Below are 11,653 nucleotides of genomic sequence, written 5' to 3'. Positions count from 1 at the left end.
CCGCCTTCAATCTTTCCCAGCATCAGGATCTTTTCAAATGAGTCAGATCTTCGCATCAGGTGGCCAAAATATTGGAGTTTCAGCTTCAACATCAGTCCTTCCAGTGAACATTCAGGACTGATTTCCTTTAGAAAGGACTGGTTGGATCTCCTTGCAGTCCAAGGGATTCTCAAGAGTTCTGTCCAACACCACAGTTCAAAAACATCAATTCTTCGGCACTCAGCTTTCTTTATGATCCAATTCTCACATCTATACATGACTACTGGAAAAACCATAGCCTTGACTAGACGGACCTTTGTTGGCAAAGTAATGTCTCTGCTTTTTAATATGCTGTCTAGGTTGGTCACAACTTTTCTTCCAAGGAGCAAGCATCTTTTAACTTCATGGCTGCAGTCACCATCTGCAGTGATTTTGGAGCCCCCAAAAATAAAGTCTGCCACTGTTTCCAATATTTCCCCATCTATTTGCCATGAAGTGATGGGACTGGATGCCATGATCTTCGTTTTCTGAAAGTTGAGCTTTAAGCCAACTTTTTCACTCTCTTCTTTCACTTTCATCAAGAGGCTCTTTAGTTCTTCACTTTCTGCCATAAGGGTAATGTCATCTGCATATCTGAGGTTATTGATATTTCTCCCGGCAATCTTGATTCCAGCTTGTGCTTCTTCTAGTCCAGCGTTTCTCATGATGTACTCTGCATAGAAGTTAAATAAGCAGGGTGACAATATACAGCCTTGATGTACTCCTTTACCTATTTGGAACCAGTCTGTTGTTCCATGTCCAGTTCTAACTGTTGCTTCCTGACCAACATACAGATGTCTCAGAGGCAGGTCAGGTGATCTGTTATTCCCATCTCTTGAAGAATTTTCCACAATTTGTTGTGATCCACACAGTCAAAGGCTTTGGCATAGTCAATAAAGCAGAAATAGATGTTTTTCTGGAACTCTCTTGCTAGCATAATGCAGGTATATTAGAAAGAGAGGAATGACTATCTGCCCTCTTCTTTGCTTTCCTGCCATCAGCAGGGCACATGGAGGATTAGTGTGGACCTGGCTCCAGATAGCCCTCTTTGCTTAGTGGGAAGAAACTTTGTATCATTATGTGGAAGTCCCAAACAATGCTGATTTTTCCATTTCTTTTTATCTGCTCCTCTGTCCTGTTCCTTATTTAAGCAGGGGGAAGAGGCTGGTAGGTATTTAGGCCGTTAAAATACAGCAAAAGTGAGTTGTATCTCTCCTGAATTAGGGAATAGAACCAACTCTAAAATGTTTATTCTCTGAACTTGTAGGTTTGTCCATAAGATCATGATTAAGAACTCCCAGGCTGAGAAGTTGAGTCCTGATTTGGCTAAATGAAGAATATTATTAGGGGGGCTGGTTTTCTCCCAGATCCAAGTCTATAGGAAGGACAGATGGGGTTGGAGGGGAGGAATGCCTGGGAGAAAAGGGTTTGGGGTGGCTATGGGGCTTGATTCCATCCTACATGGGATTCTGCTTTTAGAATAGTAACCCAGAGGTCTGAGCTTAGCACATGGTCAGTTTCAAAGTAGAGGAAACATGAATAATTTAAAACTACTCAAAATATGTATTGTTTTCTCATACCTGCAGGTCCTCTACCTCCTACCTTGCATTCTTCATCTGGCACTTGGTGTTCCACCTTCAAACCTCTGCTCAAGCATCAGTTACTCCAGGAAATTTGACCTTCCTCCTCCACTCTTCCCAGCCTGGGATGGGTGTCCTCGCAGAGTTCCTGAAACACCTCCTGCCCACTTCCCTGTAAGAGAGCGAGGAGATATCACAGCCCCTGAAATGGAATTACAGCTTTGAGTGTATTGAATTTGAAAAGCCCAAGTTTTGTCTTGGCTAGCAGAGGCTTCTGGGCATTCCTCCTCTATTCTCTTTTACTGTCTGCATCTGCATGGAATGAAGTTGCTATTCTGATTGATTCTTGAGACCACATTGCTCCGTGGGCACGAGCATTGTACCAGGAGGTAACATGGTTTTATGAGTGTCCCTTCTCTTCCTCCATCTGCTGCTGGACACAGCAGGCTAGCTCTTCCTGTCTGTGTGTCTGTTTAGGTAAGCGTGTTTGGGAAGCTGCCACAAACCTCACTATTCCTGCACTCTCCACCAGGGAGCTGAAATTTGGTGTGGGGGCTGGGCTACTCTGGAGGCTTAGACTTCAGCCAGGCATCCTGAGTTAGCTTAGGGCAGCCCTGCCTTTGACCTCACTGGATCGGCTATTTTGTTCTCCATTTGCCCACTGATTGTTAAATCTATAGCTCTTCTGTCAGGAAACTGCAAAGGGAGACATGATGAGTGGAAAGGAGGCCTCTAACACCCCAAACTCTAACAGGCCCACCTCTGCAGTTCCAACGATACACCATAACTACATGTCTCCCTCATTAGATGACAAATTCCCTGAGAAACTGTTATTGATCTTTGTATCCCCAGTGTTCAGTGTAATGTCCAATGGGTTCTAGGTGCTCAAAACATGGTAAGTGTGTGAATGAATGAATGGATGAATGAGTTTGGTCATTTTTGGACTTTTCTTCACTGATCCAACCCTGGCCACTCTGTGAGCCAACCCACCTCTGTGTGGAGCTTAACTGGTCACCCTACCCAGAATGTACTCAATCCCAGCTCAACATTCACATTTTCTGTGAAGTCTCTTCTAGCTCATTCTGCCCACACTCATTTCCTCTTCTAAATGCCCTTTGCATGGTTTATTTGTTATTGTCTAATTTGTTTTAAGTGTGTCGTGATTAGGTTCTTAATTAGATTATATGTGACCTGGTCTTGACTGACTTCTTCCACGAAAACATCACCAGGCAGGCCTGAGTTTGTAAACAGAGCAGCTGCCATCAAACCTCCCTAACTTGAATGAGGTGGGAAAAGTCATTTGTTTTCTTTGGGCCTCAGTTTCCTCACCGGTGAAAATGGGGGGGATAATCCTCTACTTGAATGTGTCATGAGCATTGAAAGGATCAAAATAAAAACAGTGGCATCTACAAAAAACATACACAATTTATACCTCATAGAATGTCAGATAAATCTAGGATCAGAGGAGAGCTTCATAAATTCTTATACATCTACTTCATAATGACTATGTTGCTCATAGGCATCTCATTAATGAAGGTTGAATTTGTTCTTACTGTAACTCTAGTGAAGATGATTACAATTTGCAGTGATAGATGTGTGACATGTTGCATTTAAACCCATTCCAAGAATGGTTATCAGGCTGTAAATGTTTCAGAAATACTACTATGGAATCTTTTGGAATGTAGCTTTGCAATTAAAGTTTAAAATTTAAAGTTTACCATTATTATATTTCTTAAAGTGAATTTTTGTTTATTAGGAATGTCTTAATCCTGTTGGGCTGTTATCACAAATTACTATAGACTTTGGGGATTAAAAACAACATGGATTTGCTGCTAATAGTTCTGGAGGTAGAGAAGCCCAAAATCAAGGCACCAGCAGGTCTGATGCCTGGTAGGAGCCTGCTTCCTGATTCATAGCCAACCCTTGTCCTGCTATGTCCTCACATGATGGAAGGGATGAGGGGCCTTTTTGGTTCCTTTCATAAGGGCACTGGAAAAACATTAGAATGCTTTATGAACACAGAATATCTTGTATATCATAAAATTCCCTAAGTCATGATATGCTACAGGGATTTGGTAAGCAGTTTTAAGACATCACATAGAAATATTTATGTATATTTTTTAGAGTGTAGTTCAAAGTACAAATATAGAATGAGACCCATTTCTTTGATTTAGAAATTACACATAAGAATCTAATAACATTAAGCCTATGCAGATAAGTACCTGAAAGAGAGGGGGAGTTTAATAACCTGTAGCTAAATTAACATACCCCATGTTGTGTGAAAAGATAATTATCCTACTCAGTGTGTTTCTGTTTATGACTCAAATTCTAAGAGTACTGGCCTAAGGAAACGTGCAGATCTGAGCTGTCTGATACAGTAGCCGCTGGAAACACAGGGCTATTTAAGATACACTAAAATGTAAAACTCAGTTCCTTGTTTGCACTTGATACGGGCAAGTGCTCAAAAGTCATGTGTGCCTAGTGACTACTATACTCAACAGAGGAGATTCAGGACATTTTTGCAGAAGGTTCTATTAGACAGCAACCCTTTCTGCTGACAGCATAGGCTAACAAGGCTAACAAGAATTCCCTGTGAATGGGGGAAAAGTTCAGCAAAATTGTTCCAAATTAGCATTGCTCTGCCCAGTGTTTCATATATGTCTCCTGTTCACACACATACACACACACACACCCCCACAGCTGAGTCTTAGTCATCATAAATCGTATCTTTATATCTTCCATAGCCACTGCTTTAATATTGGTGAAACAAACCTTGAATCTGCTACTTGAGGGAGATTGTGATTTAATGAATAACTTCAAATATTTCTTACTATTGCAACAGCAGATTTTGCATTGAGGAGCATACACTTTTGAGTGCATAGTGCTTTATTTAAACACACATATATACAATGATGACAAAGGGAAACTGCAGAGGTGAGAACAGGGGCTGCATGCATTGGGAGGACTGGCAGACTCTAGTTTTACAGGATGAAATGGGGGCTGAAAAAGAGGCAGAGACTGGAGAGCAAGTTTCATTTCCCATCACCACATAGAAGGGTCTTCCAGCCTGTCAAACACAAAAAGCAAAGCACGTAAGAGAAGCTTCTAACTTCCTGAGAGGCTTGCAAGGGTGAGACATCCAGCTCAGAACTTAAAGATGATCAGAAACTGTTGAAAAGGCTGCTGGCATTCTAAATAGGAGACCATGTAGAATATCAGAGTGGGAGACAGTGGCATAATGTACAGAGACCCAGCTGAGTAGCTTCACTCATGTTAACGGGAGTCTCAGGCAAATCTCAGAGGGAATATTTAAAAGGCTCGGTATTTATCAAAGAAGCCAAAGAACTCTGCAATATTTCTGAAGATCAAAACTATAGGAATCACACGAAACTGTAAAAAGAAAGTTATTGTTATTCAACTCTGAATATGCTTCCTGTGTTTTCCTGCAAGGCTTTTTATACAGTAAGATGCTGTTTAATAGACTATAAAGAACCCTTTTGAATAAAATCACATTCACAGGCAATTTTAAGGCTGTCAGGTTTTGTCTCCTTCTAAGTGCACATGATTGAAGCTGTCAGAGTACAATTAACTCTATTTCATTCACCAGCCATGTGACTTTGGGCCACAAAACAAAGAACAGCGTTAAGGCTGTAGGTTGGTCTGGATGATCATATTTCTAATCTTGAGTAGATATAGCATATCCTAAACTTATTACTGTGACAAACATCATATGCCTATTAATGAAACATTAAAGCATGTATTGCTTAGTATTTTAAAACCACCTTTATGAGTTTTCACCTGCTTCCCTTGCATTTGCTGTTCAAGTCTGCTAGTGCCACCAGGGACAAGAGCACTGAGTTTTATTCCAATCCAAATTGTGTGTCCTTCAGAGAAAACAAACCTGACAACTCTAGACTTGCACCTTCACACTGCCTGGCCATTCCACAAGAGAACAGAGGGAGAACCCAATGAAGAGTGACAAGCCAGTCACATGCACTGAGCAAGTGTTCTAGTGACCTCTTCTGGGGAGCTTGGTTCTTGATGTTGTAGAGCTCTGGGTTTAAGGTAGACAGGCCATCTTACTGGGGGAAGGGACAGTGGGCCTGGGACAGGAGAGCCAGCTATGGAAAAGGAGGAGGAGCAGGCGTCTTTTCACTTTCAGTCTTTACCTAGAATGACCCCAGCCCAATGTTTGACACCTAGATATTAGAGGGCACCTGTCCTAAGGCAGCTCCACACTCCAAGAAAGCCCCAAGTTTCCAAGCAAGCCCTAAGAATAACATGTTGTTCAATGCTCATTCACTGAATGTGATAAATTACAATGTGACATCAGATGAACTAAAATAAGTCAAAAAGTAAACAGGAGCACCCCTTGATTTATCTACAGCTTCTTGTAAAACCAGCGTGACTGGAGTGAAGCCAGGAGGGAACATTTCCAAGGATGTGTAAATCCTCTGCGTAGACTATAAGAACTAAAGATTACCTCAGCCAAAGACAGACAGTTGGTTATTTCAATGTAGATATTAGGGCATACCCTATGCTTCCCCAATCTAAGTCAATCAGAAATTTTCTATAGAGTAATTTTTGAGGCAAAAATCATTTATATTTGAAAATTTCAAAGGAGCATCAAATTAAGTTGAATCAGAAAATATTATCCCACAAGTTCAGAGATTTGTAAATGAGTATGTGAAGAGAAAGGTCCTCCATGCTCTGTTCCCCATCACTCTTTCTGTCCAAATCTTACCTGGTCTGGAGGACCCCATCCCAACACCTTCTTCCAGCAGTCCTCTCTGATTTCCTTTCCCTGACCACCTTGAGCTCTGCAACAGTGTTCCCACATAAGTCTTTTCATACCTAGTTCTGGGAATGTTTCCCGTGCTTTCTCTCATCAAGAGGTCTGAAATCAGGGTCTCGGGGCTAGATCGTTTCCCGTATCTGGAAGAAAAAAATGGGTTGGGGGAGTAAAAGTCCTTTAAGGCAAGTTTGGAGAAACCATAAACACCTTTAGAAAAGAAAGATTTGTGGTATTAAATATAAAACATCAACAAAATCATAACTCCTGCTTAAATTAGAATCTTGATGAATATCCACTGTAAGTCACAATGCTCTGAAAGCAACAGAGTGATATACAAAAATGCACATTACTGCTGCTGAAATGCATCCATTCTCACAGCTACCAACAGATTCTGAGTCCTATATTTTCCATGTTTATTTGGGGTGCCAAAAGCTAAAAGTCTTCTCTCCTAACATGATTTTAAACTGCCCTGAAAATATGAAGGAAACCTACTGGTCCATAGAAATGTTCTTGGTCTCTTTTCTCCCATAGCAGGGTATGGGTAGAACAATATATGGATTCAAGGTTATGTTTTCCTGCCAGGGTAGTATATGCTGCTGGCCCCAGGTGAGTGAGGACCTGGTCTGTTTGTCTGTCTCTCTCTCTCTGCAAAAGGAGCTGAGAAATCTACACCAAGTTGTATTTTTTTGAAGACACTATTTTTCCCTTTCTCAAAAAGAGCATTGGACATCAGTAGCTGCTTTTTTTCACAAATAAAAAAGTAGTCTACTGTGGATTGATTAGATATCAGATAAAACAGTGGAATAAAGCTGATAGAGAGTATATGCTAGCTGCCTATCAAGCACAATTAAATCTAAATTTGGAGGAAAATGTTCCTATTATTGCTCCTTTGCAGGGACTCAAGGAATACAAAAGCAAAGCCACCTCTCTCGCCCCCATCATTTGTGAGATTTCCTCAAAGATTTTCTGGTGTTGTGATATCAGACTGTAGGCAGCAATTTATATGTATTTATTCTGTCCATCAGTTGATTTTACTAATCCTAAAACTCTTGGGCAACCTTAACTCGTTTATTTTCATCATGCTCCAGTGAATTAAAGAACTGGTGAATATTTTCCCCAATTTACCATTAGAGAACTTAAGTCTGCAATAGCAGAATTTGTAGTCAGAAAGTAGTAGGTACCCAGAGCAGCATCAATGACTGTTCTCCCATCTCGAATTAATTCTGGATTATCCTTCTTCTTGACAATGCTTTATCTTTCAAAGATAGCATCTCTAGGAAAATCAAACCTGGCTAGATATTAGAATCACCCTGGGGGTTTTGAAAAAGCCCACGTCCCACCCTCTGGGAGATTCTGATTTAACTCCTCAGGGGTGCAGCTCAGCATCAGTATATTCTAAAAGTTCCCCAGATGGTAACAATGAGACTAGGAGGAAGAAACTCTAGTCCAGGGCTGAGTTTCTCAGTCTTGGCACTGTGCACATTTTGAGCTGGATAATTCTTTATTGTCAAGGGCTGTCCTAGGGACCGCAGGATGTTCAGCAGCATCCCTGGCCTCTACTCACTAGATGCCAGTAGTAGCCCCCATGCCACCCCACCCTACCCCATCCCACCATTATGACAACTGAAAACGTCTCCAGATATTGCCCAATGTCTTGGGGAGCATAAAGTCAACCCCAGTTGAGAACCACTGATATAGATGACTGTAAAAATAAAATGCAGTAGATCTATGCTCTAGAATAAATGATGCCACCTTTGGAAGCAATGAACGAGGAGTATATAGCTTTAGAACATGAACCAAGTAGAAAAGGGGAGGAAAGAAAATATCACAGTACCATCTATACCAAATTAAAATGTATGTGTATAAACGTAATTTTCAAAAATACAAATGTGCAGATGAGTGGATGTGTGTGGTGGGAAGATGATGAGAGTATAGAATGGAGGTGATGGGTGCAGATTATGAGCCTCTGAGTGTTTCTAAGAAGGAACTTATATGAAAAGGAGATAGGAAACTGCTTCAGGAACACTTGCTAACCTGAATCTTAGCCCTTTCCCTTATTTTCTCCTCCTCAAAGGTGTTGAAGATCACTCTAAGTGCTGATAGTAGTGACAACATCCAGAGATCAAGAGGAGGGCTCCAATTTAATCACCCCTAAAAAAGGTTTTCATGAAATGTCCTTAATTTCATGATCTGTAAACTGGGGATAATTATACTCACTTCAAAGCTTTGAGGTAAAGACTGAACAAAGTAATGCCTAGGAAAACATTTTGAAATGCCAAAGCTTTACACAATGGTAAAGGTTTATATCAATCATCTTTGTAAAACTAAGTTCCACTATATGCTATAATTAACGGACTAAATAACTAACAAAGTCTTTCCTAGGGGAAAAAAAAAACAATTTGTACAGTTTTTTCTCTGGTCTTTATGATGCATAAGCAAGAATATGAAGCAATTAACTTTCTGAAGGTCTATTAAGATATAAGACATTCTTGCTTTTCACTAATGAAAAGTATCAGACTTCAGGGATCATAAACCAATGCTATTTAATTCTAGCATTTTCATATATTTCTAATTTCATATAAATTGGTTCTTTAAAAGCTTTTTGATGAAACAGAAAGTTTCATCAAAGTTAGAGTTTTCTTTAATACAAATTCTTCCCCACTTTAAATTCTTTCCAACTATTCCTTGAAATACAGTAAAACAGCAAAGAAAAAACAATACTTTAAAAACATAACTTAAATATGTTAAATAACATTAAACTTTGTAAAAAGCTCATTGTTTTCAGCTTATTAAGGGCATTTGATCTCAGTAATAAAGCTCATTGTTTTCAGCTTATTAAGGACATTTGATCTCAGTAATTTTAAAAATTGAAAGATTCAAAACTAAGATGAATTAATTTTGGAAACAAATTTTAAATCCTATGTTACTTCTAAAATAGTTTGGATTTGATTTCTTGCTTAAGATTTGATGTTGAGAATGAAATGTGGCCTTTCATTTTAGCTTTCTAGGGGTTCAGAATAAAGATGACAATTTCTCAAAGTACATGTAATCCCTGGATTCATCCTAAAGTGAACAGATCATTGTAAGTTTCTCCTTAAAAAAGCACCAAGTGGGCATTTTCTTTTCCGAACTCACCTGCTATGAAATGGGAAAAGTCTCAGCATTTTAGACTAATGTTTTCATGCTAAATCTCTACTTATTAGGAGCAGGATTTTCAGGTAAGGGGTTCAGACCGAAATAAAACACTGTACGGGGGAAATAGTTCTAGTCGTCTTGTCACTTCAGTCTGGGCAGGCTGAAAAATCTGGCAATGTCTTTGGTGACCCAGCTGTTTCCTCCCTAGCTTGTGCTGTTATTTTTCTAGAGACCCTGCAGCCCTCTCAGCTAATAGCCACCTCCCAGCGCCCTCCTGACCCCTTTCACTGGGTACTTTCCTATCCAGGTTTCCAAACAGTCCCCCGACTGCTCTAAGAACAAAAAAGACAAAGGGATGGGTGAGAGGAAATGGCCAGTCAGACCCCCAGACTGGAGGACCTGAGTCTGTGGATCAGGATTTTGTGACAGTAGTGGCCGAGGTAGTTGCTCCCTGTGCAAACATTTACTGAGAGCTGAGTATGTGCCTGATGTTGTCTGGCCCTGGGACACAAAAATAAAAAGAAAAAGACCTTGTCCTTCAAGATGCCCATGATCTCCGGGTGTGCAAGTGGGGCGCTCCCGGAGTCGTGAGTCCCGCGCAGCCCACCTACCTCTGCCTGGTGATGAGATTGATGTAGTGTCGCAGCGCTGAGTAGTATCTGGCCAAGTCCTCCGCCGGAGCGTCCTCGCCGGGGTTGTCAGGCTTGGAGGGGTACGCCTCGGCCAGGGCGCCCAGGCACACGAGCAGGGACAGGGCGAGGGTCAGTCCGGACAAGCCCAGTCGCTTGCTACCCAGCATCTGCGGACACCGAAGGTGCAGAGAAGGGGGCTTAGGGGATTCAGAGGACCCAAGCTCCGAACCTTCCTTCTCTGGCCCCAGCGCCCATCCCACTCCTACGACCCCCACACCCCAACCTTCAATCTACGCTCGACCCAGTCACGCAGAGGGAGCAGAGAGTGGTGAGACCATCCTGTGGGTTCAGGTCAAGATCTGCTCTGGCCCGGCCCCTCTGCTCCGCCCGAAAACTCTGAACAACTTTGGTCCAGTAGCAGAGCCAAGGATTCGGAGGTGAGAGGCGCTGAGTTGGGGAGGCTCCGGCGCCAATTTAAAACACTTTAAAAAACAGATTAGAAGTTCCTCCCCCTGCACTGAGAACTTATCCCTTTCCTACCCTCTTCCCCAAACGCCCTGTTAGAGGGAAGAGGTTTCTCCTTTTTCAGTTTTGGTCTGCCCCGCTGCAGGAGCTCGACAGTAATGGCAAACAGTACTCGGGTGGCGGGGAGAGGGGAGAGAACGGCTCCCTAGCCGGTGGGTCTCAGATCGGATCCGAAAGATCCTAAGAGGCAGCAGGGAGCGGCTCTTCCAAGCTCCGGGGATTCCTCATTCCGGAGCGCTGCCTGGGAAACCTCCCTCCAGGCGGCGACCCTTCAGGAAACTGCCAGCTGCCCTGGGATGGGGCTCGTGTTCTCCCTCCATATCCACCATAAGATAACCCAGAGGGCCGGCGCAGCCAGGAGGGTCGGGGAGAGAGCAGCTGTACCATCAGAGGGAACAGGAAGGGGCAGGTGGAATTTAGCCGCCAAAAGGGGCTAGCGCGCGTCGAGGCGCCTGAAAGCCCGGCGCATAGGGGTTAGGGATCTGGGCGCGACCCTCCCAGCGCCCCCGGGAAGTTCACAGGCGCCCCCTCTCCCTTGCTTCGCGTCAAGTAAGCGGGTCTTGGCACTCACAGTGGCGGGCTGGCTGGCTGGCTGGCGGGCGTGGCTGGGTGGCTAGGGCTCAGTAGTCTGGCGAGCCTCTTCTAGGGGTGAGAGCCGGCAGAAGGGGGTGTCCGGAGCAGGTTGCAACAGGGTTTTTATGGCTCTCCCTAGCCACGGCAGGAGGGGCCTCGGGCAATCACGCTCCGCTACTCCCACCCCGCAGCTTCCCGCCCCCGTTGGCGGGGGATAAGGGAGGGGGTCCAGAGCTACTGCCGCGCGAGCCTCGGCTCTGGGAGCCACCCACACCCCAATTTGCCAGCGCCAGCCAGGCCCCAGGAAAGGGAAGCTAGCAGGATGCTAGCGCAGCAACGTGTTCCGAGAGCACGGGACCACGCCAAAGCACAAGTTTCCTGCCCTCCTGCGGCGG

General features: G+C 43.3%; 1 protein-coding gene across 2 annotated transcripts; it reads right to left on the bottom strand.

Annotated features, from left to right (window-relative positions):
• Positions 1-4,455: 4,455 nt before the first annotated feature.
• Positions 4,456-11,414, bottom strand: NPY (neuropeptide Y). Of its 2 annotated transcripts, none has more exons than XM_070368789.1 (4): positions 10,444-10,594; positions 10,140-10,327; positions 6,453-6,533; positions 4,456-4,665 (listed from the first exon to the last, which is right to left on the bottom strand). In XM_070368789.1, the coding sequence occupies exons 2-4, from the start codon at positions 10,325-10,327 to the stop codon at positions 4,641-4,643; spliced, it is 294 nt and encodes a 97-aa protein (XP_070224890.1). In that variant the 5' UTR covers positions 10,444-10,594; the 3' UTR covers positions 4,456-4,640. The 2 variants fall into 2 exon arrangements, with proteins under 2 accessions (XP_070224890.1, XP_005902935.1); XM_005902873.2 differs by lacking the exon at positions 10,444-10,594 and adding an exon at positions 11,257-11,414 and having other exon boundaries at positions 4,461-4,665.
• Positions 11,415-11,653: the final 239 nt, after the last annotated feature.

This window comes from Bos mutus, chromosome 4 (assembly GCF_027580195.1).
Source record: "Bos mutus isolate GX-2022 chromosome 4, NWIPB_WYAK_1.1, whole genome shotgun sequence".
NCBI classification, from domain to species: domain Eukaryota; kingdom Metazoa; phylum Chordata; class Mammalia; order Artiodactyla; family Bovidae; genus Bos; species Bos mutus.
This window is presented reverse-complemented; position numbering and strand designations above follow the sequence as displayed.

Coding starts and splice junctions, on each gene's coding strand:
- NPY (XM_005902873.2), bottom strand. CDS start 10,327: ATGCTGGGTAGCAAGCGACTGGGCTTGTCCGGACTGACCCTCGCCCTG. Junction 6,534..10,139: donor AATCTCATCACCAGGCAGAG/GTAGGTGGGCTG, acceptor TTTTTCTTCCAG/ATACGGGAAACGATCTAGCC. Junction 4,666..6,452: donor GGAAACATTCCCAGAACTAG/GTATGAAAAGAC, acceptor TGTGTTTGACAG/GCTGGAAGACCCTTCTATGT.